Source organism: Palaemon carinicauda, chromosome 14 (assembly GCF_036898095.1).
Source record: "Palaemon carinicauda isolate YSFRI2023 chromosome 14, ASM3689809v2, whole genome shotgun sequence".
Lineage (NCBI taxonomy): Eukaryota > Metazoa > Arthropoda > Malacostraca > Decapoda > Palaemonidae > Palaemon > Palaemon carinicauda.
The window spans coordinates 122,781,804-122,809,294 of record NC_090738.1 but is presented as its reverse complement, the minus strand read 5'-3'; the positions used below and the strand labels follow the sequence as shown (position 1 = coordinate 122,809,294).

Below are 27,491 nucleotides of genomic sequence, written 5' to 3'. Positions count from 1 at the left end.
GAGTGGTGGCCGGCAGCCGGGTGCTACCTTGTGTAGTTGCCGGCCGGCAGTCATTGCCGGCCGGCATTTGCTGCTGCCGGCCGGTACATGCATTTGAACCAGTGTTCTGCCGCCTTATAGCTCTTAAGTAGTATACTTTAGATCTAGTTATGGTGAGTGCCGGCCGGCACATTACCTTCTATACTGTACCAGTATTCTTCAGTATAGTATATACTGTAGGGAGAAAACTATAGTATAGTATTGTTACAACACTGTGTTTTCTAACTTTTTTGTGTTGTCTTGCACAGCCCTTTGGTGTTGCCTTACAGATAAAGAAAGAGAGTTCTTTCTTGTCTACTATCCAGTATTTTAAAATCATCCTTTAGGTGTGAGCTACACCTGTTTTCCTCTGGAAATTTTTCATTGGTTGCTCTAGGACAGATTAACCATACGATTTTATTATCTGGAAGGTTGCAGCAATTGACTGTGTGGGAAACACAAGTGTGTGTCTTTCCTTTCTGTTTTATTATGATACTATGTATATCCAGTGATACGTAGTTCACTTGATACTCATGGAAATTTCTTCTCTTTACAGGAGGACCATCCGAAGTGCGGAAGTGTTTTCTGCAACGTCCGCAGCAAGAACTTCAGCGGACATGATTTGTGTAGGAGGCACGCAGCATGCGCTGTCTCCAAAGGTGATCTCCGGTATTGAGACCCGCAGGTATGTACCGTGTGCACTAACCTGGTTGCCGAGGCTTTTGATTCCCCTAGGACGGCGGAGTCAAGGGATATAGCAAGGGAGAAGCTTCGTACCTGGGTAAGGGGTTTCCAGAAGAACACCTCTGGACCTTATCTTCCAAGTGAGAAGATGAGGGCTTACCTTTTCCCCAGAGCGTCAGCTGATTCAGTGATTCCCCAGCCTCAAGTGGAGATCCCCGTAGTTCAGATCCCGGTGGAGGCTGAAGTCGCGGTCGCCCTGCAGGACATCCAGTTGGACGACAGGATGTCGGAGGTGTCCGAGCGTCTGGAAGAGGACCTCCTGGCAGAAGACCAGGATGAAGATCAGGCTCCAGACATTGAAGAGGAAGAGGTCGACGAGGTGTCGGCTGCCCCGGTTCAGGTCCCTGAACCTATTCCCTCAACATCGTCCGCTCTCCCAGTAGAGGTGGGACAGACCCTCTCCTCCATCGTTGGAATGATCCAACAGATGCAGAGGGAGAATAATGAGAAGGCGGCTGCAATGGAACTGCAGATGCGGAAACTTGCAGCATCACGTGGGCCCCAGAAGAGGCTCAACGTGAAAGACCTTCCCTTGTGCTCAGATGCTAACCCGTGGAGATATGCTGAGCACATGCCGATGACGGTCGGAAAGATCGTCATGTCGGAAAAGTTGGGCTCAGTTCCCCTGGAGGAGGTGGAATTCTGGCCCAGCAAAGGGTCGTATCCGGACTGTTATGTCCGTATGAGGAAGGAACCAGCTTCAAAGGAGGAGACAGAGCCGAAGGAGGTTATAGTCATGGACCATGCTAAGGCTCAAGCTTTGCTTTCATCCTCGATGAAAGAGAGGGGCTTCACGAACTCAAAGGTTGCTGCTTTGAGTAAGAAGCACCCTTCCTTTGTGTCCTCTCCTGCTAGAGCCTTCCCCTTTTTGCAGAAAGGGTTTGCGGCTGTGCTAAAGGCAGTTGAGGCTGGCAAGCCATGCCCCTCCTTGGAGGAGTGTAAACCTTTGTCTCTGGCCCTACCTATGGACCACAAGGACTGGAAGGACGTCCATCTTACCTTCTCAGTCGGGAAGTTGGAGGCTGATATTGCCGGACATCAGTTCGGTGAGAACCTCCCTAAGCTGTCTGACTTTCTTTTGCGGAGGGAGCTCGAGACGAAAGAAAGACTGGCTGCCTCAATGTCTCTTCAGACCACTCTTAAGACAATGGCTAGTGACCCCAAGGTCCATGAGATGTTCATGGTAGTGGCCAAGACTCATCTGGCCACAGTGACAAAGGATCTTTACAGCTTTGTCAAGGCGAGGAGAGCTTGTAGGGAGTTTGTGTTCGCCTCGGCTGCGGTGAGGCACGAGCCAAGGAAACTAATCTCCTCCAACATTTGGGGCAAAGACCTTTTCCCTATCGAAGCGGTCAAGGAGGTTGTGGATAAGGCCGCCACGGAGAATAGAAACCTTCTCCAGAAGTGGGGCCTGTCTATCAAGAGAAAGTCTTCCCCGGATGAGGGTCCCCAACCAAAGAGGAAGACTAAGAGGACTAGGCTACCCTCTCGGCCAGCCAAGCCATTTAGACAGCAACAGCAACAGCAATTGCCTATGCCTTCAGTGCCCCAGATGGTGGCACAAACCCCGACCACATTCCAGTGGGTACCCCAAGCCGTGTCGACGCAGTCTCCGGCATTTAACCCAACGTTCGAAGGGCAGTCAACTACCTTTCGAGCAAAGCCTAGAGGAGCAGCCAGAGGCTCGTCTAGGCGCCCCTCAAGGGGAAGGGGATTCAGGGGTGGTCGCGGTCAGGGAGGCAAGACCTCAGGACAGCAGTCCAAGTGAGATGATACCGGTAGGAGGGAGACTTCAGAATTTTTGGGATCGGTGGACCTTCGATCCCTGGGCCCACAGCCTACTCAAGAATGGACTGGGTTGGAGCTGGTACAGCACTCCACCCCCGTGCCCTCGATTTTTCCAACACTCCACCCCCGTTCTGGAGGAGTACATTCAAGAACTGTTGGAGAAAAAAGTGATCCGAAGGGTGAAGTCCATCAAATTCCAAGGGAGGCTGTTTTGTGTTCCCAAGAAGGACTCGGAAAAACTCAGAGTCATTCTGGACTTGTCGCCACTCAACAAGTTTATAGTGAACTGCAAGTTCAAGATGCTAACACTGCAACACATAAGGACCTTACTGCCCAAGAGGGCATTTACCGTCTCCATAGATTTGTCAGACGCCTATTGGCACGTTCCAATCAATCGCCGACTCTCCCCCTACCTAGGGTTCAAGCTACGCTACAACGAAGACTATACGCCTTCAGAGCCATGCCATTCGGGCTAAATATAGCCCCAAGGATCTTCACGAAGCTTGCGAGCGTAGCTCTCAAACAATTACGCCTAAAGGGAATCCAGGTGGTAGCCTACCTGGACGACTGGCTGGTGTGGGCAGCATCCAAGACAGAATGCTTGCAAGTTTCCCTGCAGGTGATCCAGTTCCTAGAGTATCTAGGCTTCAAGATCAACAGAAAAAAGTCTCGACTTTCTCCATCTCAAAAGTTCCAGTGGCTGGGTATCCACTGGGACCTAGTGTCACACCGATTCTCCATCCCGGCGAAGAAGAGGAAGGAGATAGCTGGTTCTGTCAAGAGACTTCTGGATTCCGAAAGGATATCAAGACGCGAACAGGAGAGAGTGCTGGGTTCTCTCCAGTTTGCTTCGGTAACAGACCCGGTGCTAAGAGCACAGCTAAAGGATGCAACCGGAGTTTGGAGAAGTTATGCATCAAACGCGCGAAGAGATCTGAGAAGACCAGTTCCGCTTCGTCTACGTACTCTTCTCAGGCCTTGGTCCCAAGCCAGACAACTAAAGAAGTCGGTACTTCTTCAGCCACCTCCCCCCTCGTTGACTATTCACACAGACGAGGCGCCTCGAAGGAGGGGTGGGGAGGTCATTCTCATCGGAAGAAGGCCCAAGGGACTTGGTCCAATCTGTTCAAGACATTTCACATAAACTTTCTGGAAGCTATGGCAGTGCTCCTTACCTTGAAGAAAGTCTCCCCGCGTCGCTCGATCCACATAAGGTTGGTGCTGGACAGCGAGGTGATTGTGAGATGCTTGAATCGACAAGGATCGAGGTCACCACCTCTCAACCAGGTGATGTTGGCCATCTTTCGACTGGCGGAAAAGAAGAAGTGGTACCTGTCGGCAGTTCACCTTCAAGGAGTCCGCAATGTGACAGCGGACGCTCTATCCAGGTTCACACCGATAGAGTCGGAATGGTCCCTAGACGCAGGATCGTTCTCCTTCATCTTGAGTCAAGTCCCAGAACTGCAGATAGACCTCTTTGCGACGAAAGATAACAAGAAGTTACCCCTGTACGTGTCCCCGTACGAGGACCCCTTGGCGAAAGCAGTGGACGCGATGTCCCTCGACTGGAACAGATGGTCCAGGATTTATCTGTTCCCTCCTCACAACCTTCTGTTGAGGGTCCTCAACAAACTGAGATCCTTCAAGGGAGTAGCGGCAATAGTGGCTCACAAGTGGCCGAACAGCGTGTGGTTCCCTCTGGCATTGGAACTACGGCTGAAGTTTCTACCGCTACCAGATCCAGTTCTGACCCAGCGAGTCCAGAAGTCGACTGTCTGCGCTTCATTACAGAAAACCCGGACCCTGCAGCTCATGATTTTCTCTCCCTAGCGGTGAGAAAGCGTTTCGGGATTTCGAAAGACAGCATAGACTTCCTAGAGGAATATAAGTGCAAATCTACTAGAAGGCAATATGAGTCATCTTGGAGAAAATGGGTGGCCTTTGTCAAGGCGAAGAATCCGCAGGAGATCTCGACGGACTTCTGCTTATCTTTCTTCATCCACCTCCATGGTCAAGGGTTGGCAGCTAACACGATTTCAACGTGTAAATCTGCTTTGACAAGACCCATTCTATATGCCTTCCAGGTCGACCTCGCTAACGAGATTTTTAATAAAATTCCGAAAGCCTGTGCTAGGCTCAGACCTTCAGCACTTCCAAAGCCCATTTCATGGTCTTTAGATAAAGTTCTTCATTTCGCTTCACTGTTGAACAATGAGGAGTGTGCGTTAAAGGATTTGACCCAAAAAGTTATTTTCCTATTTGCACTCACGTCCGGGGCCAGGGTTAGTGAGATTGTAGCCCTCTCGAGAGAGGAAGGTCGTGTTCAGTTCTTGGATGGGGGAGAGCTGAACCTGTTTCCGGATCCTACGTTTCTCGCCAAGAACGAGTTACCCACCAACAGGTGGGGTCCCTGGAGAATCTGCCCTCTGAAAGAAGATGCATCTCTATGTCCAGTAGAATGCCTAAAGGTCTATCTTCGTAGAACTTCAGACTTCAAGGGTGGTCAACTATTCAGGGGAGAAACATCAGGCTCAAATTTATCACTGAAACAACTCAGGGCGAAAATCACATATTTCATTCGCAGAGCGGATCCTGACAGTACACCCGCAGGTCACGATCCGAGGAAAGTTGCCTAATCTTTAAATTTCTTTAATTGTATGGATTTTGAACGTCTTCGTTCATACACTGGCTGGAAGTCTTCCAGAGTGTTCTTTCGTCACTATGCGAAGCAAGTGGAGCAACTAAAGAGGTCTGTGGAGCAACTAAAGAGGTCTGTGGTAGCAGTGGGTTGCGTCGTTAACCCTGCTGTTTAACTCTGCGAGGAACAGTGGATTTAATTGGGACGATTAATTCCAGGGTGAGTGTGTAGTTACATACTGTTCAACAAACTAAGTGTGAGGGCACCGGGTTTCCCACGTTGACTGTTCCACTTTCAAAGGTGAACCTGGCATAAGTGCAGACATGTGTGCCGAGCGTTTCTAACGCTAATGTGACTGATTAGTAATACTATACAGACTTTTACAACTTTGTTACCTCGGTATGTTAAAAATGGCGCTAATGTTTTTCTTTCAGATAAACAAGTTTCTGTTTACTATCATGCTTATGCCTATTTTTTTGGTTATCCTCCTCTTATATATATATAATTGTTGTTAACCTGTTTTATTTATTCTTTGTCAATAAACTAGTTCTTGCGAACCTTGCGTCTCCTTCACCTGTGTCAATTTATTGATAATAATTAAGCATTCTTACTATGTATATTTATCTGGGATAATTCTAATAGATTGTTCCTTTATGCAAGCAATTTTTTCATTGGTTTATGCTTTCCCTTAGCGGGAGGACTCCACGCCCTAAGGGGACGGTGGCGGATATGCAAGTTTCGTCCTACAGAACTCGGATATAAACCTTTGTCCAATACGGTATCGAACGGAGAACTGGTCGATATTTCATATCGACGCAGTGGTTCTTTACAAACTATGCTTTACATGATATAGTGTGAGACCACTATATTGGCTTGTCTGTTATTCATACATAGGTATATGTACTCTTCGAGACTTTTCCAGAGTCTAGTAGGACTCTTCCCTGTAGGGGGCAGGAAGCACTAACATGGTTTATGGTTAGTTGAAGAGATGTATAACGGTAACATCTTAGGTCTCTAAGTCTATTCGACCGGGGAAATACCTCCGGGGAGTACGGCACGTTTTGAGAATCCACAGATACAGTAATGCTCTGGTATACTTCCATCAGGACGACATGGCTTGAGCCCAAAAAACGGATTTTGAGCGAAGCGAAAAATCTATTTTTGGGTGAGATGGCCATGTCGTCCTGATGGACCCGCCCTTCCCTTTCTATGAAAGGGCTGTAGGCCCCTCCCTACATACAGTATCTGTAGCACCTCGTGTATCGCTACAAGGAATACAGATGGCGCCGTGAGCGGCACAATGCACGCTTACGAAACGGGAGAGGAGAGATACCTTGCGAGCGGCTCTCCTTTTCTTTCTCGTTTTTGTTTTCTTGCCAATTGACCCCTTCGAAGTGTTATCTCTGTTCGGGGTGCAGATTTCCATGTGGCGTGTCAAGAATATGTCCTCTGATATTTCGCGATATCCCTGGTTCTTTTATTAGGGATATTCGCTCCAGGAGTTAGAATTCTGGGTACCTTAAGGTAAATTCTCTGGGAATATCGCCGTAGTTGTAATATACCCAAGGAAGCTACCCTATAGGAACTTCCATCAGGACGACATGGCCATCTCAACCAAAAATAGATTTTTCGCTTCGCTCAAAATCCGTTAACTGGTACTAGTATTTGTACCTTGACCTTATCACTCACCTAAACTTTATTATAGGAATTAAAAACATTCTATTTAATAAAACTTGAAAACAACTCTTAATTTATTACCGATCAACTACCGTCTGAATTTCTCTTACGCCTAAAATATCTATCATTGACTCTAGTGGCTACTAACTGATTTTGCCATTACAATTTTGAATGATTTGTTTATTCCTCCCACCTACTGGTTAAATCACATTGTCGACCACTATGACACACAAAAAAACGGAATGTGGTTCCTAATCTTGTATATAAGCCTATTAACTAAACACTTGGAAAATAAATGTAACTCAAAACCAGAGGAAGCTATACTTGCTTATCTTAAAAAATACAAGTTGTTCTTAAGAAAACGAGTTGTTAACAGCACCAGTGACAAGAGGTGAATAAAGTTCTTGGTACTCCCTCTACCACTGGTTAGTGTTTCTCAAAATACATGATGTTTAGGAATGGCAAAACAGCACAAGGGGGGGGGGGGGATGTATTAACTTTTTTAATCATGTTTCGGTATGCAGTCGCTTCAATATTGTTTGCCTGATGACTAAAAGGTAAGATTTGCTGAAATATTTATTGTTCAGAAATTACTTTGTCAAACAAATCAAGTTTTAATCCCACAAATATTATGAAGACAGTAAAAATAATGAAATAGGTTAACATGGTTATCATTTCACCTCTAAATGATAAAACACCATTAAAAGGGAATGCATATAGAAAACTGAAATAAAGACCACTAAGAACGCTGGTATTCTAAGAAGTTTTAATAAAGCCTTAACTATTATATTCACCAAATCAACAATAAAGTGTTTCTTAATCTTTACTGATCATATAACCCTACAAAAAATAAAAATTTACCTGGCAATGGAAGAACAAAAGCTGCATAGCCTTCATCTCGATCTCTGTCCCACCAGTCAATTGAGAAACAGCCTAGTAATAGTACTGGCCAATCATGACCTAAGAGAAGGAGAATAAAAGACTTCAGATATCTTTTAACCCTTTTACCCCCAAAGGACGTACTGGTACGTTTCACAAAACCCATCCCTTTACCCCCATGGACGTCCCGGTACGTCCTTGCAAAAAAATGCTTTAAAATTTTTTTTTCATATTTTTGAAATTTTTTTTGAAAAAATTGAGCCATTTTCCAAGAGAATGAGACCAACCTGACTTCTCTATGACAAAAATTAAGGCTGTTAGAGCAATTTAAAGAAAATATACTGCAAAATGTGCTGGGAAAAAAATAACCCCTTGGGGGTTAAGGGTTGGAAATTTCCAAAGAGCCTGGGGGTAAAAGGGTTAAAGGAGCAGCAGGCTAAAAGAAATTTTTTTTTCACTGCAAACACAGAAAAATATATAGGACGCCTAACCTGATTTTGAACGGGTGACATCAATCACAAAAGGAGTAGAATAGTGAGCAGTCGGTATATCATCTACAAACTTCATGGAGCAAGCAGGTGTAAAACCTTCGCATACTGATCCCTTGTTGACCTTCCATCCTGTAATATGTATGCCGATATATTTTCCTTTTGTATTCAAACCTTACCTGCAGTCAGAGTACAATACAAACTGAACAAAATTAAAGAACACATACTGTATAAGTGTACTGCAGATTACATATAACATTAAGCTGCACTGTATGGATAAACTGCCTTTCATGTAAATAATATTGTGATCAATATTGTTAAAGATAATTCAACCTGACCATAGTCAGAATATATGACTTTCCTTAGGCTGACATGAAGGGTTTGTTCTAACATTAATGTTCAAATTCTAGGTAATAAATTAACATTTTCAAAATGTTAACAATTATAAGAAAAATAATAATTAGTAAATAAGCATCAGTAAATTACCATAAACTATTATATTTAGTAACAAATTAAATTTCAAATATGCCAGTCTTCTGTAGAAAAAAGATCAACAGCAGCCATTAGTTTAAAACATGGGCATAAGTATCCTATGTCACCAATGCACACCTCATAGAGATCCCCAGACATTGATTATTTTTTAAAGGATTGTATTAATTTAATCATCCTTCATTTTATCTTTCAGATTCTATTCATCTTATTTTAATACATGTAATAAATCCTCAGCCTGGTTTTGAGCCATCTTTGTTAAATGTAGGTTCTTGATACCATTTGAAAGTTGCCTAGTTATAGTTAGCAATGAGAAATTCATCCAGTACTTTTGCCTATTTCTTTTATACTACTTTCGTTTCTCTAGCATTAAAATTTCAGTTTCCAAGGTCCGCTATCGATAATGTGTCACCTTTAGTTTCACAGCTTTACTGAATTAGGGATTTTACCAGATTATAGGAAATCCTTCAGCAACAAATCTAAGACTGGTTAATAGCACACATTATTATACATGTAACTTGCTAGTTATACAAATCCTGCACTTCTTAACAGTATTATACCATTATAAACTTAAATTGTAACTGAAGTAACTGACTTAATTCAATACAGGTCACTAAAATATTAAAATTCCATATACTGTACACCTGTCTTTATATACTTCTTGTCTTTAGCCATGTGTGTTGTGGCGATGTAATTAAAAGTTTGTCTTCTTTTCTCATCTAGGGTCAATACAATTATGCTACTCATATTCCTATTTTTATAGGGTTGAAGTATTTACAACCAAAATTTCTATATACTAACACAAGTAACTCGGTCGCATTGCTTTAAATGAAACCATCATTACTATAGCTTGTTAAAGAGCTTAGTACAAAGGGTTTTCATCTTTTCATTCTACCTCATAATAGAGACTTGAAAAATGATCGAAAAATCTCTCAATCAAAAAGAAATTTGGTACACCATGATAACGATCAGGTAGTGTCCAATCACAAGTCAACTGATCATGCAGCAATCGATCCCGAGGATGACGAATTAAAACGAGTGAGGATTGTAACCCGATCACACTCAAGCAAGAGAATATCTCATTGTTCGTAAAAGCGAGGGTATCGATTGCTGGTTCCTCTCACCTCTAATTCTCAATCTCACACGAGTGATGGAACTTCACTACAAGCCAATCTTCATCCCTTTGATACTGAAGCATCCCTAGAGAGAGGGATTGAGGTGTTCCCTGTTCATCCAAGAAATGAAAGAGAAGGGTAGTGCCTTTCGTAATGACTCACAGACCAAGTGCTCGGTCCGGTAAAAAAACGAGTACTGATAGCAGGAGAGCACACTCCTGTACTGCGCAATGAGTCACCTTCTTGGTTGGGTCATTCCCCAGTACCCCACCCCAAGCGCGCATGCATGCACGCATGCACACACACACACTCTCTCCCTTTCTCTCTCTCTTGCGTATAAGAAGAGAGGTTAGTTGTAGTCTCACTATATTTCTGTAGATCAGACTTCCTGGACTTCTTCAATGATTTCGTCCCCTTCTCAGAAGCAGTAGCATCTGAAGAATCTGACGTAGATGAGGAAGAGAAGGAGCACACATGTTTCTCTTACCAGCTTTCTTTCTTTTTTGGAGTCAAGATCTTGGAGGCAAACCACGACACTACTAGAGAGAAAGAGGTCACAGAGTCCTCTTCACCAGCAGTTGAGACTACACCAGCAGGTGCCACGCCCTCCAGCATCTCTATAAGTGTAACAGAAGTTGGGATATTCACCAAAAGGGCAGTTTTGGAGGACCTGGTGGCAGCCAAAACTTCTAACAGCTTCCCTGCCAATGGAGCACCTGGGTAAGACAAAACTTCCTTGGGATCAGGTCATCGATATTAGTCTGTACAGCCATAGGCAAACCTCAAATGATAGAGGAGTATTACCTTCGCTAGGGGAAGGCGATACTTTTGCTTTCCTGAAAGACCTACTGCGCGGGCAAGATGAGGTCTTCTTCCCCACTCGAATGATGATGAAGATCAACAGCGGGCTTTGACATAAACCAGCCACATTTCCTACTAGATTTATCTGGAAACAGTGTCATGGGTAGATGCAAGATTATTTCTGGAATATATTACTGAAACAGACAAACATTTATTCCCAAAGTGTAAGCAGCGAAACAAGATTCGACTTCATAGGGTTTGGTCAAAGCTGTCACCACCTCACTGTAGTCAGCATTTTGGAAACAAACAGAGCCTTGATGAAGAGTGCCTGCAGCGATAAAGTAACTGTCTTATCTGGACCTAGTTGTCATTGCTTTAACCAGTAGAGGCAGCTTTTTTGAGAAACCGAGCCTCGAGGGATATTTCTGTTTATGAAAACTGTCATTACAGGTCGATATGTGCCACCCTTTTGTTATGGCTTTATACAGGGTCCGGATTGGATCAAAAATTTGTTCTAGAATCTTCTATGGCATGATCAAAGTGGAAGTTTTTGAGGAAACCAATCAAGACAGAATTGTAAAAAACTCCCTATATGGAAATGACAACTGTCCATCGTAATTAGCTCCACCCATACATGGGTATATAAACCTCAAGAAGAGATTGTCCAGACAAGATAGAACAAGAGAGGAACTATGTCTGAACCAGATAGGAACCACATCCTTACGAGATAAGAACCAGAGAAGACTAGAGGTCTGACAGAGCTAGTTTCTGACCTTCCCTTCAGACAACAAATCCCTACCTCCAAAATCCTGTCATGGATGAGAAGAAGAGACGAATTGAAGAAGCCAGCCCTCCCTGCTTGTGACAAGAAATAGCCAACACTGCCTGCAGCCTAGCCTTAGTTCTACACAATTATTGAATTCTTGGAGAAGACTTCTGATGTCCCATCTTGATGCCGCCCTTCCGTGAAGTCATGTAATTTGATATCATCATTCTATTTTCATCTGACCTTCAGTCACCCTTCTGGGACATTCTCAAACCTTAATCCTCCGTACCAGTATCATTTCAGTAGCTACGGAAGACTATTCAACATTCCATAGAAGTATTGAACTACCTTATTGACTGTTCCCCTATTCTATTAATATTTTGATTGATTTGATTTGTCAGTTCAAGTAACTGAAGAAGAATCATTGATTTTCTTCATAAGTTTGTCAGGCTCTAGGGCATCTCCAGCTCCCTCCTCCCATTAGACTTGTCTCCCATCCCTTGCAATGCCACAGCCACAAGCAAATCACAGGGGTAAAAGTAAGAAATAGTATTTCAGTACTTTTTTAGTTGCATTTTACCATACTGTATTCATGTCCTAAATATTTTTCTTATTCCTGGTGATGTTTTTCATCTCATAAATAAAGTGTGTTTTATGCCCTAGATCATAACTTAACATTAGATTAGCATAGGTGAAAGACTTTAGTGCTTATGTACAGCACTGTATTTAGGTGTGTTCCAACTTCTGTCAAAGCTTAAGTTATAACATGTCATAAGAACAAATCTCTGTTGTAATCCAAGGGCTTATGGTAGTGGGCACTAATAGTACAATGCAGATTATCTTGGTTTTACAACAGACCCATGACTTTTACAGTCTTTTTGGGTGCTTATACTATCAGACACAGTGCCATTCTCATTAAGAGAAGAAAATAAGATTGGCAGCCTCCAATTCATTGGTACATATATGATTCACTCAGGTCACTAGAACGTATTTGTCTGATTTCTTGTACAGGTATTTCTATTGACTAGGTCATGTCTCTAGTCTTTATTTGACTTGATTGTTTAACTTGTATGTTGATGGAGTGGTGAGAGAGGTGAATGCTCGAGTGCTTGGACGAGGATTAAAACTGGTAGGCGAGAATGATCATGAATGGGAGGTAAATCAGTTGTTGTTTGCGGATGATACTGTACTGGTAGCAGACACAGAAGAGAAGCTTGACCGACTAGTGACAGAATTTGGAAGGGTGTGTGAGAGAAGGAAGTTGAGAGTTAATGTGGGTAAGAGTAAGGTTATGAGATGTACGAGAAGGGAAGGTGGTGCGAGGTTGAATGTCATGTTGAATGGAGAGTTACTTGAGGAGGTGGATCAGTTTAAGTACTTGGGGTCTGTTGTTGCAGCAAATGGTGGAGAGTGGAAGCAGATGTACGTCAGAGAGTGAATGAAGGTTGCAAAGTGTTGGGGGCAGTTAAGGGAGTAGTAAAAAATAGAGGGTTGGGCATGAATGTAAAGAAAGTTCTATATGAGAAAGTGATTGTACCAACTGTGATGTATGGATCGGAGTTGTGGGGAATGAAAGTGATGGAGAGACAGAAATTGAATGTGTTTGAGATGAAGTGTCTGAGGAGTATGGCTGGTGTATCTCGAGTAGATAGGGTTAGGAACGAAGTGGTGAGGGTGAGAACGGGTGTAAGAAATGAGTTAGCGGCTAGAGTGGATATGAATGTGTTGAGGTGGTTTGGCCATGTTGAGAGAATGGAAAATGGCTGTCTGCTAAAGAAGGTGATGAATGCAAGAGTTGATGGGAGAAGTACAAGAGGAAGGCCAAGGTTTGGGTGGATGGATGGTGTGAAGAAAGCTCTGGGTGATAGGAGGATAGATGTGAGAGAGGCAAGAGAGCGTGCTAGAAATAGGAATGAATGGCGAGCGATTGTGACGCAGTTCCGGTAGGCCCTGCTGCTTCCTCCGGTGCCTTAGATGACTGCGGAGGTAGCAGCAGTAGGGGACTCAGCAGTATGAAGCTTCATCTGTGGTGGAAATGTGGGAGGTTGGGCTGTGGCACCCTAGCAGTACCAGCTGAACTCGGCTGAGTCCCTGGTTAGGCTGGAGGAACGTAGAGAGTAGAGGTCCCCTTTTTTGTTTTGTTTCTTGTTGTTGTCGGCTACCCCCCAAAATTGGGGGAAGTGCCTTTGGTACTGTATATGTATGTATGTACACTTCATCTTCATTCATCTTCATAAAGGATTTCCTTAATAATGTTTTGCGATGTATTATAGTAAGCACTGTAATAACTTTATTGAGACAGGTTTTTACTTGAGATTTCTGTATTCTTTTCTACAGAGGTTTCATTGTACCAGCCAGTGGGTTTTACCACTGGCCTAGAGATATTTTAGAAGACTTTATGGAAGCATCCTCATACCTAACTTCACTTCTAGTACAGTAGAGTACAGTACTTAGCATAGGTTTTGTTGTTTTTATTGATATTGGTAGGAATTAGGAACCAGTTATATGCATTTTATGTTTTGTTTCTGGTTATTCTTTTTTATGGAGAACCAATAGTTTGTATAAATGCTAACAATTGGGTGATGATATTGGATTAAGTGCTGACTTTTTTCATCACAACCCAATTAATTGTATATACACCCACATTTGTGGTCTTCAGATGTTCATATAATTGAATATCTTTTGCTCAACAAATAAAAAGATAGTGTTCTTAGACAGCATATTTCACCTGGAAGCACAAGTAGCCATCAATCAGCTTTTTCACATTTCATGAATGAAAAATGTTTAGCAGCTCTGATCCAAGATACGGAATGAGGTAATTCGGGGTACCACAGGAGTTAGAGAACTATCAAATAAGATCCAAGAAAGTAGACTGAGGTGGTATGGTCACATCATGAGAAGAGATGAACAGTATATTGGGAGGAGAGTGATGGAAATGGAGGTACAGGGAACAAGGAGGAGAGGGAGACCAAAACGAAGGTGGGCGGACTGTATCAAGGATGACCTTCGATCAAATGGATTAACCGGTGATGAGGTGTGGGACAGAGGTATATGAAGAAAGTTGACCAGAAACATCGCCCCCTCATAGAAGTAGGAAAAGATGTAGACAAAGAATAAGAGGAAGAAGTCTGGAGAACCTCTGGAAGGTGTCAGAGATACTGGGGTATACGAGTCTGGAGAACCTTGAGAAGGTGTCAGAGTTACTGGGGTATACGAGTCTGAAGAAACTCCAGGTGTTGGAGATACTGGGGTATACAAGTCTGGAGAACCTCCAGAAGGTACTGGAGATACTGAGATAGGTGAGTTTGGAGAACCTGCTGAAGGGGCTGGAGATACTGGGGTATACAAGTCTGGAGAACCTCCAGAAGGTACTGGAGATACTGAGATAGGTGAGTTTGGAGAACCTGCTGAAGGGGCTGGAGATACTGGGGCAGTTGAGTTCAGAGAACCTGCAAAAGTGGCTGGAGTTACTGGGACATGCAAGTCTGGAGGACTTCCAGAAGGGGTAAAAGATACTGGAGCAGGTGAGTCTGGAGAACCTACATGAGGTTCTGGAGATATTACTGAGGCAAGTGAGTCTGCAAAACTTGCCTAAAGTGCTAGAGATACTATTTGGGCAGGTGAGTCTGGAGAACCTGTATAAGGTGCTAGAAATACTGGTGTATTTGACTGTGGAGAACCTCCAAGAGCTTTTGGAGATACTACTGAGGAAAGTGAGTCTATAAGGTAGGTGAGTATGGAGAACCTCCATGAGCTTTTGGAGATACTGCTGAGGCAAGTGAATCAACAAAACCTCCATAAGATGCTGGACATATTGGGGTAGGTGAGCCTGGAAAACCTCCATGAGCTTTTGGAGATACTACCGAGGCAAGTGAGTCTGCAAAACCTGCCTAAGGCACTGGAGATACTGGGGTAGGTGGGCCTGGAGAAACTGCAGAAGGTGCTGGAGATACTGAGGTAGGTGAGCCTGGAGAACCTGCAGGAGGTGCTGGATATACTGGAAAATACCTGGCTAGTACAGTGGTAATGTCTTCACCTAGCATTCACATGGCAGCAGATCAATCCCCGCCTGGGACAGTGAGTTTAAGCTGTTTACTGGGGAGGCCACTGCTGTGGTTGGGCACTACAGTATGGGGTTGGGCTTACCTGGCTGACGTTCTGGTGAATATCTATTCAGATGAAACTGGAAATGAAACCAGACACCTTTAACACTTAAGGTGCTGGAGATACTGGGGCAAGTGAGTTCCAAGAACCTGGAAAAGTGCTGGAGATAATTGGGTAAGAGAGTCAGAAACTATTAAAAGAGCTGAAGGAAGTAAAGAAGCAACTGAGTTACAAGGCACATGAAATGTTGCAGGACTCTCTACCTTCTTGAAGTAACTTTCCAGTCTAGTTTGGACACAAACTCCTCTTTTCCTCCAAAATCTGCTTGTAACACATCATAAAACCTATATTCCTTTGCAGACCTTAGTATACTTCTCAGTGTTGGGGTCCTCATGTTCAAACCTTTCCAACTCTTCATCTATCAATGGAAAACTTTCTGCCATGTTTTCTTGGTCGTAAATCACTTTGGCTACAGGTTTGTATGTCCTCCTCCTCATTCGCTTCAATTACCTGCTTCTCCATAGGTTGTGAAATGGCTGTGGTATCATTATTTTTTATTATTACAAGATAGGCTATAACCCTAGTTGGAAAAGCAAGATGCTATAAGCCCAAGGGCTTCAACAGGGAAAAATAGCTCAATGAGAAAAGGAAATAAGGAAATAAATAAACTACACGAGAAGAGTAAACAATCAAATAAAATATTTCAAGAACAGTAACATTAAATTAAATTCTTTACAATAAACAATAAAAACATAAAAAAAAAACAAGTGGAAGTGAAATAAGATAGAACAGCATGCCCAAGTGTAACCCCAAGCAAGAGAACTCTAATCCAAGACAGCAAAGGCCATGCATACTGTAGTGCAGATGCTATGGCACTACCCAAGACCAGAGAACAATGGTTTGATTTTGGAGTCTTTTTCCTAGAAGAGCTGCTTACCATAGCTAAAGTCTCTTCTATACCATTGAACAATTACATTGGAGTAGTTAACTCCTTGAGCGAAGAAGAATTGTTTGGTAATCTTTGTTGTCAGGTGTAAGAGGACAGAGGAGACTGTGGTAAGAAAAAGCCAGACTATTCAGTGTATGTGTAGACAAAGACAAAATGAGCCGTAACCAGAGAGAGAGGATCTAATGTAGTACTTTCTGCCCAACCAAAGGACCCAATAACTCTAGTGGTAGTATCTCAATGGGTGACTCGTGCCCTGGGCAACCTACTACTGTACCTGCAAGGTAAACCACCTTGCTACTTGGATGAAAGTCATACAAGCGAGCAGGGTGACTGGGGGTATTGTCCCACACTAGCAACACTTTAAAGGTTAAACCATTAGAAATACAGCTTCACTTCTGGTACAAAAAATTATAAACCAGTCCTTAAATACCTGAATTTCTACCAGAACTTTTTGTTGGATTACAAGATAACAGGCAACCGACCCTTCCAAATGCTCTCGATTGCCCTAGAATTTTCAGTCTTATACACAAGCAAGGGCTTTCAGTTTGTAGTCACCAGTCACATTACCCCCAAGAAAAAAAATTCCCTCTCTCTTTGCCAGATTTATGGCCAGGTGCTGTATTCACCTTGCTGATGTAGGTATGATTGAGCAAATAATGCCAAACTAATTTCTTTCTCATCCATATAAAAAACCTGTAACTATTTCTTATCTCAGCTACAACATTAGGATACACACTGGTGCTTTCTCATCATTACTAGAAGCTTCACCTTGAAATTTAATGTCATAATAAACCACATGATCCCTAAACTACATGAACCAATCACTCCTGGCCACAAACTCTTCACTTTCACTCCCTTCCCCCTTTTCCCTTATCAACACCTCAAACAATCTTTCTCCTGAATTAATGTGAGACTCACAGGGATATGCCGTTGAGACTGGTCTTCCAACCAAAGAACTAACAGTCTCTCTATATCAATAATGAGATCAAAATGATATAACCTAATTAATGTTTCTATATCAATAATGAGATCAAAATGATATAACCTAATTAATGTTGATTTCATAGGAGCAGATCCCTTCACATGATCAAAGATATGATCTTAATCTTTGATAATCGTTGAGACAATTGAATGGCTTCATCAGAGTATGTGGTTAATGCATGATAGCTTTTCTCCCTTTTCGGCCCATTTCACAATGACTAATTTCCCTTTCATGGTGATGGCTTTTCTTTCCTTCGATGCACTGCCACTATTTTCTGCCTTACACTTGGGAGCCATGATGGAGAGCAAAAAGTTACAAAAGAAGCACAGAGGCAATGTCAATCTAGAACCGCACAAACAAGAACTGAGGGAGAGCTCATATGCTGTTTTCTTTGTTCACGCACTGCATAATTAATTTTCTTCCGTTACAAAATAAAAATATCTATTGACTGCACTTACACAAACTAGTCTGGTCATTTGCAGCAATGATGCAAGCATCGGAAGTTCAAGCATATTTTCGTAATAATTTACTGGAGAAGTACCGTACCCTTGAAACATTGCAGGTTCACACAGTTGGTGTACACAAGAGGACTAACAGTAAAACATGTTTGCTAGATCAACATTTTCTCTTTGCTTCTGTTTAAATATTGTTAATGTTACAGTATACATACCCGGGGGAAGATGCAACATATAGTGTATGTAAAGTTTATCAGCATCATCAAAGTGATGGGCTCTTGCAATTTCTCCATTAACAATGAGACGAAGCTCCCCATCCTTCAGGTAATCATCGTCCCAGTTTGATCCAACCCTCTGTTGTATTTCTTCGATTCGCTGACGTTCTATCTGTTTATTAATGGAATACAATATCCCTAAATTAGTGGCAGGCAATTACTTTTGAATTATCAAATTATATGGTCTAAAGCTCCTCAAATTTTGTTTTGCTATAAAATGAACCAGAAAAAATACATAAATTCAAAGGATTTTATGTCTTACTGTTTTTTACACATGTCATTATTCTTCTACTCTTGATTCAATTTTACTGATGCTAAGCATACCCTGCGGGCATACAGCTGTATTATAGTTGTTAAAATGGGGAAAATATCCAAAACAATTATATGAATCTAAAATAATAAAATGGAAAAATATTAAAACACCACCAAAACTTTATACTGTACAGTATACATTTCAACGACATTTCAATCTTTCATTTTTAGAACAAGCTATAAAATGACTAGACACTCATACTGGGCCATTTGTCAATCCTGGCACATGCAATGATCCATTCATAAATTGTAAAGGAACCAAACACCAAAAAGTTACTAAATAATGGTGTCTACATGGTTTATCACATACAGTAAGTTTGAATTCTTTGTCACTAACATATTTAAAGGTTATCACAAATGGCAAAAAAACCCATACGCTTTTATAGAAAAGTGACTAAAAAAAATTGTTGTTTATATAAAGAAAATATCTGAAGACAACCTCAAATTTCTGTCTGAACTAAAGTTTCAACCCATTGAACATTGAGGGAATTTAGGGTACTACTGTATATTATTTGCTTATTTGGTACAAAAATATCATGCAATTATGAACATTCTTCTCCTTAATATTCATGTCAAAATACTTCAGTATAGAAAAAAAAAACATACTTGATGTTTTATTTGTTGCTCCCTCTTCTTGTCCTCAGCAGAACGCATGTGGGACGCATGGCTAATGCTGTATTCATACAATGCATTGTCCGAGCCAAAACTCTCTAACCTAGTTGGTAAAAAAGAAACATCAGAATACTAGAGACTACAACAACAGCACCAATATTAGTAAGCAAATGAAATAATTTTCTAATGTACCTCACTCCCTGATTTTCCTAAATACTGTAAATACATGAAATTAAAATCAATTTCTCCAGCACGGAACAACAATACAGTAGTGAGAATTTTTTGTACTGTGTTTTAGACTGGTAGTGATAGACTAAAAATACAGCAGTCTTTGTGTATGGTATCTGATGTCATAGTTAGGTAATGGTAACTAACCTTCTACACTTAACTCTTTCTGCATACAGTGCTAGTTAAGGGGGCAAGCCGGCTAATATCACAAATTATTAGTAATTTGTATTTTTCCCAACATACTTACCGAGAAACACTTTTTTAGGAGTTACCTGGAACCTCCTCTCAAACGACCAGAGTTTTGTGTAGTTTACCCTACTCCCATTTTCTGTAATGGTAGGCCTAGCGGAAGGACACGTGCCCTGAGGGCAAACCCGAGGTAGGCCACATATGAGCTTGGGTCGTGATGTAACCACACGGTACACGAGTCGGGGACACAAGGGTCGCACTGAGATAAGAGGAGCGTTGAGATGATATCACGACGCGACCAGAGAACTTACTGGAGATCACGACCCAAGCTCATATGTGGCCTACCTCGGGTTTGCCCTCAGGGCACGTGTCCTTCCGCTAGGCCTACCATTACAGAAAATGGGAGTAGGGTAAACTACACAAAACTCTGGTCGTTTGAGAGGAGGTTCCAGGTAACTCCTAAGAAAGTGTTTCGAGGTAAGTCTCAGTGTTGGAACAAGCTATTTTTTAAGGACAGAACTTTGACATTCATACCACTTAATAAGGTAACTTAGGACATCTCCAAACTGTATAGGATTTTTGCCTCTGACCTTTGGTTTTGCGACGTCAGGGCTATTTACCCTGAAAATTAGTGTTTTTCAAATTCTCTCTTCTCCCATGATACTTCATATTGAGACCTTGGATTATTACCCTATATAGACCTGATGTAGACCTCCAATTAAATAGATGAGTTTTCTCTAAAAGTAATTTTTTAGCTAGATATGAATTTCTTCATTATGGTAAAAACATAAACCCTACATATAAGGAAAAAGAAAGAAAAATATGAACAAAAAACTGAAAAAAAAGGCTCAATTTGATTGTTTTATAATGTCTTTCTAAGTTATATACCAAATTTCATTGTTATATCTTTAAAACTAAGGGAGAAGATACAATTTGAAGGTCAATAAGTATACAGTAGTTTTGAGATACGGGCGTTCAAAGTATTTGTTTGTATTTTAATAGAGACAATATTAATAAATCATGATTATTAGGAATTCAATGTTCCTTTTTGGATATTAATAAACCAAAACAATATTATATTTCATAATCTAATCATAAGGGAAGATCCCTTTGCTCAATATCTTGCTTCACTAGGCTCTAGGTCTCTCATTCATCCACAACACACTCTCTCTCTCCTTCACTAACTCCTCTAATATCGCCGGTATTACCCACTTCTGAACTCTTCTTGGAGCAAATTTTCTTCTTCCTTATGTAAGCAAAATGTTGAAGTTCTTTTCCTCTTTGGCATGATGAAATTCTTGCCAAAACCAAGAAAAACAGACGTAAAAGCGAGCGAATGTCAGAGGTCAAACTCAACTTGTACTCTCTCTCAGGTTTGTGCTAGCACTGAAGGGTGCAATCATAACTTCCTGACTTGTGACTCATGGAATATATACAGATGTCATTGCTCACAATTTGTTTTAGATTAAAATGTAATAACAATCAAAATTTACGATAACAGAAGAAATACCCTGTGTTGCATTTTCTTGTAGGGATCAATGTTTTTGGCTTATTGAGTTACACCCTGTAACTATGAAAGTAAGAGTAATTTTGACAAAATATTTCATATACACATTCTCCATTGCCATACGAAGCTCAGCAAATTTTTTCAAGATTTTCTTTTTGTTGTCATATACTGTATCCCCATATACAGTATTGGCATACCGGCCTGGACCCTTAATGGTAATACAGTATATTTTCCCACATGTCACAATATAAACACTGTACAGTATAAAAAATAGAATTTGATGATGAAATGAACTGTTTCTATGCTTTTCTGAGGTTAATAGGGCTTCCTTCTTGGGCTAGCTAAATGTTAATATCTATTAAAAAATTCCTGGTTTTCTTTCACTAATAGCCATGCTCCTCAAGTGGAATAACGTGTTTATATGGTGATACATGGCAATAGGAGCATTTGGGTCTATGACTCTCACCTAAGGTTTATATGGCTAGCTCCCAAGCTCTGATGGAGGTGGGATAGTGAAGAGCTAATGCTCTAGTCTAAATAATTAAACCAACTAGCTGAGACTCATCTTCAATAAGGATAAGCTAAAGGGTGAAAGCGAAGAAGCCTTAAACAATACCTCATGAATTAATATTGGGAAAATTTAATATCAAATATCCATGGTCTAAAATTTAATACCAACTAGAGGAATTTATTAAATATGAATTACAGTAAATTTCCTTAATCGTTTATTCACCAACTGCTGATTATACTATATATAACACTACTGAACTTTTTATACCATTATACAAATATATATACAGGTACTAATAAATCACTCAACTGCAGCAGCTAATCAGAAAACACTAGGAACAAATTTCAAATCGTGCATCATTACAACACCATTCAGCAGAGTAGGCTGCTGTAAAATTGTTTCAAGTAAAGAAAAAGATGGCCCAAAGGCTAGAATGTTTCTCCCATTCTACCATCTTTTCTATTTCCTTTAATTTTGATTATTCACACATTTTTTACTGATAATTAAGGACAATATTTACTCCATATCCTAATTCCCTTTTATTCAGTATTTCCCACTATATTCCATGTACAGTATACTAATTTTACTCAGTGCCACAGAGTAGAATGTTTCTCCCAATCTTCCTTTACTTCTGAGTGAACACAGGGTCCTGAATTGGTATATCATTCTGTTGAGGAAGATGCAGAGGTACTTCCAAAAAGACGGATGAATGGGTACATGGAAGTACTGTACGCATTTTTAGGTCCACCAAAAGCATGAAGTCTCCTTTTCTGATGGAACTTGGTACAGCCATATTATTATCATTACTAGCTAAGCTACAACACGAGGTGGTAAAGCCGGAGGCTATAAGCCCAGCCCAAAGGTTCTAACAGTGAAAAACAGCCCCGAGAGGAAAGGAAATAAGGAAATAAATAGATTACAAGAGCAGTAATGAACAAGTACAGTAATATCAAATATATTAAGATCAATAACAAAACTAAAATAGATCCATTATATACAAACTATAGAGACTTATGTCAGCGGGTTCAACATGAAGACATTTGCTCTAAGTTTGAGCTTCTGAAATTCCACCAATTCAACTGACCGATTAGGAAGATCATTCCACAATATGGTCATAAGAAAAGTTGTAAATGTTGTAGAGGCTGTGCAGTAAGTGCACGTAGTGGTGTATCCAATGATGTTAGTCTTCTAGAAGCATTACAAATGTTGTAGAGGTTATGCAGTGATTGCATGTGGTGTTGTATCCAGTAATTTTATCCGTCTGGAAATAAAACTTCTAGAATACTGTGTAGTATTCAGCCTTATGCTGGAGAAGGCATTATTGTTTGAATTAACTGCATACATAGTATTACCTGCAGGATGGTACTCTCTGGGAAGACCTGAATAAGAAGGATGGTCAGAATTATGAAAAATCTTATGCAACATCCATAAAGAACTAATTGAAAGTCAATGCCACAGACTAATATTTAGATCAGAAATAAGAAATTTGATAGGCTGCAAGTACTTGTTCAACAAATTAAGATGAGATTCAGCAGCTGAAGACCAGACAGGGGAACAATAATTGAAACAAGGTAGAATTACAGAATTAAAATACTCCTTCAGAATAGATTGATCCCCAAAAATCTTAAGACTTTATCAATAAGCCATTTTTTTGTGCAATTGATGATATAATAGACTAAATGCTTTTCTTTAAGAGTAAATTTGCAATACAAAAATCACACAAAATTTAAAGTCATATGATCTTAAAGAAACATTATCAACGCTGTTATCTGGATGTTGAGAAACCACTATTCTTGGCCTAATTACAATCATAGTTTGAGATTTGTTAGTGTTTAACTTCATATCCACAATTTACACCATGCTATAATTTTAGCTAGATCTCTATTAAAGGATTCAGCAACCCCAGATCTACATTCAAATGGAATTGATGCAGAAAGTAGCATCATCTGTATATGCAACAAGCTTGTTTTTTAGGCCAAACCACATATCATGTACTGTATATACAAATATAGTATGAAAAGTAATGGTCCAAGAACACTACCCAAAGGAACACCAAATATCACAATCCTACATTCACTATGATGCCCATCAACAACAACTTTGCAATCTAATACTAAAAATTGAATAATGATACTAAGAAAAGACCCACCTACTCCCAACTATTTTCAGTTTAAAAACAAGGGCCTCATTATTATCACAGTCAAAGGCAGCACTAAAATCAAGGCCAATCGTACAAACTACCTAACCACAATCAAGAGATTTCTGCACAGCATTGGAGATTGTAAGAAGGGCATCACGTGATTCAAGGCCTTTTCGAAAGCCAAATTACAAATTACCTCCAGCATACCTATTTAAACATTTTGCCAAAAGACGTTCAAAAACTTTAGACAATGTGGGAGTTATGGAAATTGGGCAGTAATCAGCTGGCTAGAGTTACCGCAAACACATTTACTTAATGGAGTACAGTAACATTACCAATACCCCAACACATGCTAAAAGAACCTCTTCTTGCTAACTTGTGGAAAATAACAGACAATTTAGGAGCAAAGAAATCAGCAGTCTTTATAAAAAACAAAAGATAAATACCATTTAGGTCTACACCTCCATAAGCATCAAGGTCCATCAAGAGATTTTTAATTGCAAGGGACTGAAAAGCTAAATTAGATAGTTTATCCTCAGGAAAATAGGAATGTGGAAAATAGTTTCTCATTACTCTGCATACTGCCAAACACATTCAGCCAAAAGGGTTACCTTTTCCTCTGGACAGTGACTGACAGAACCATCAGGTTTAAGTTAAGGAGACTGCAGATTTAAGGGTAGCCTAACACTTATGTTTCTGGGTTGTACCAAAAAGGGTTTCTTTTATGGTTAAATTGTATTCCTTTTCAGTTGAAGCAAAAGGTTCCTGAACAACAGCTCTTATCTGAGTATAGTTATTCCAAGTCAAATCTGATCTGTACCCTTCCAAAGATGATAAGCCTCCTGCTCCTCCAAATAAGCATGTCTGCAATATCCTTGAACCAGAGTTTGTCTTTCCCTCAGTATTTTAGCACAAGAGAGGGGATACACCTATCAATTATGTTAACCGGATTCTCAATCAAAAGAGCAACTGGCTCAACATTTTTATACAATTGAGACCTATTCCAATGCATACAATTTCCATCAAGAACCTGATTGTTGTGCAAATTGGTTTATGGGAGAGGTCAATGACCAGTCTCTAGTCTGCAGTTGACCTCTCCTCCAGGAAGAATCAATTAAAGAATATCGGAGATGCAACTTTTATTTTTAAATGAAATCTTCCCAAACATTCCTTTCACATCTGCTACAATACAAGGGTTTTCGGTGATATGGGAAGATACAAACACTATTGGTCTGCAGAATGGGTAATGGCTGGTGGCCCCAAAAAGCTGGTAAGTACCCATCCTGAAGGACAATCACTACCTAAGGATCAGCCCAGTCTCTCTGCCAGGTTACATAGTGGCATGTGAGGCATCTTTTTACTCACGGCAGCAGGAGAGGGGAGCTCCAACATAAGCAGCCCCTTGGTAGTAAAACTGGTCATGTTGGGGACCTTGAAAGAACTAATTATGCCCAGTATCCTTCTGGGTGGAAGAAGTTGCATGAGGTCCGAGGGTCTAGAGAAGGTCATGGTGACCTTCTTCCTCACTGATCCTTAAGCATGGCCACACCTGAAGGTTTGTCTGCAGACACCCTCAAAGATCAAGAACCCTTGACGGAGACTGCACGGTGGATCAGAGTCCTGCAAAGCAGTTCTCCATTTCTACAACCACCCCCTTGCATGTGACTCCTCACCAAGAGTGACGTTGACTTCACACCAAAGTGTTTCAAAGCACCAGTGCTACCTCTTGACCAACAAGTTTGAGAATGGAGACATCACAACATCTCTCTCCTTCACAGTCTCAGGGGAAGCAGTACACACTCTCACTGGCACTCGTAACACAGACACAGGGCTGGTGTTACTGGTTGAGGGAGTATTCGAAACCAATGAACCTGGGGTCACAGATGCATTCACATGTCCATATACAGTATACACATATAAACTAATTCTTAAAGGTTTTATATTGGTAATTATTGTACAAATTATAGCACCTAACATCAGAATGTAAAGGATGGTCAGAATTATAAAAAATCTTATGCAACATGCATAGTGAACTAATTGAACGACAGTGCCAGAGATTAATATCTAGATCAGGAATAAGAAATTTAATAGACCGTAAGTTCCTGTCCAACAAATTGAGATGTGAATAAGCAGTTGAATTAGTGGAACCTCAAAAGATCAAACTCGCAGCAAATGTTTTTATGTTGAACAGGCTGAAATAAGTATTTTTTTTATCTTATATATTATTTATCTGTTTTAATGTTGTTAATGTTTTGTTAAATATTTTACTGTACCTGTATTTTAATTTTTCCATTACAGTACTTCTGATATTGTTTATTTATTTCCTTTCCTCACAGGGCCATTTTTCCCTGTTGGAGCCCTTTGGCTTATAGTATCTTCCTTTTCCAACTAGGGTTATAGTTTGGCTAGTTTATAAATAAATAAAGGAACCTGCTTTTGTCTAACCTTTAAAATGTGATTTTTTACATTTTCTCTAGATGCTCTACCTTATGAAATTCCAACAGCTCCTGGGTTGTCAGCTGCTTGCTGTTTCTCAAGATCATTGATGCTGTCATTGTCCACTTCCAATCCCATTGTCTTTCCCAAAGACACAATTTCATCGTCAACTGCTTGGGTTATAATTCCTTAATACTGTGTTCAGAAACTCATTCTGGTCATAGTTTTTTTCCAAGCAGAATTGAGGGTTTGATAGTGGCCGCTTAACAGGCTTTACCAATGATCTAGAGGCAATTAAAAATATTGAAATGGTCCTTTCAAAACTCTTAAGAGAGCTATTTTGATCCCTTTTATGACCTCGAAGCATCACTGGAACATTGCTTTTGCGTAACGCTTCTTAAAGTTTGAGATAACCTGTTGACCATTGAGTTGGAGTATTGGAGTGGTGTTTGGCACCAGGAACTTGATCCTTACAAATTTGAACTCTTCCATTTGGTCTTCTTCCAGGCCCACAGGATGGGCAGGAGCATTATAAATAACTAACATAACTTGAAGTGTGAGAGTCTTTAAAAGGTACTTGTACTTTTTTATCTCAGGACTGAAAGCCTCACTGACCCATTCAACAAACAAAATGTGAATCACCCAAAATTTGTTGTTTGACCTTCATATGATGTTCAGTTGCTTCTTCTACAGTGTGCACTTCTTAAAGACTCCTGGATTCTACGAGTGATACACCAAGAGAATTAGCACAAAACAGCATGGTTAGACGCTATTTCATGGGCTTGTGACAGGGAATCGCTTTTTCTCCATCTGTAATGAAGGTCCTCCTGGGCATCTTATTCCAAAACCGACTGGTCTCATCACCATCAAAAACTTGTTGCTGTATGTAAGACTCAGCCTCATGAGCTTTTTATCATCAACAACATACACTTCTGCTGCCTTGACATCAGAGTTTGTAGCCTTGCTGTGCTGCACAACACTATGGATGCCAGTTCTCTTGACATCTTCAAGGAACCCCCTTGAATTCTCCTTTTTCCTTTTCTGCTGATGTACCTGACTCCTTTTTTCAAAAGGTCAGCATATAACACAGTTGCTTTTTCACAAATAATGTTTTCGGTAATCACTTTACCTGCTCACTGCTTCTCATTAACCTAAATAGGCAGCTTTTTAACATTATCAAGGCAACGTGACCATTGTTTCGTCAATGTCAACACCCCTTTAACAAAATCAATTGATATGATCTCTTCTTTCTTCTTTAGAACTGTACAAATCGTGGATGATGTACGATTGTGCGGTCAGCTACACACTTATCTTTTGTTTTGCGATAATTTCCTTTTTCACTTCTATGGAAACCATCTTCTTCTAACTGTCTTTCTTAACTATCTTAG

At 40.7% G+C, this 27,491-nt stretch overlaps 1 protein-coding gene across 1 annotated transcript in view; it reads right to left on the bottom strand.

Moving 5' to 3' along the window:
• The window catches only part of LOC137653717 (tectonic-like complex member MKS1), a 92,234-nt gene that overhangs the window by 30,255 nt on the left and 34,488 nt on the right, over positions 1 to 27,491 (bottom strand). The window contains exons 7-10 of the mRNA XM_068387317.1: positions 19,087 to 19,195; positions 18,109 to 18,280; positions 8,236 to 8,364; positions 7,727 to 7,825 (exon numbers count right to left, since the gene is read on the bottom strand). Coding sequence (XP_068243418.1) covers positions 7,727 to 7,825; positions 8,236 to 8,364; positions 18,109 to 18,280; positions 19,087 to 19,195 — 509 coding nt within the window. The remainder of the gene's footprint in view (positions 1 to 7,726; positions 7,826 to 8,235; positions 8,365 to 18,108; positions 18,281 to 19,086; positions 19,196 to 27,491) is intronic.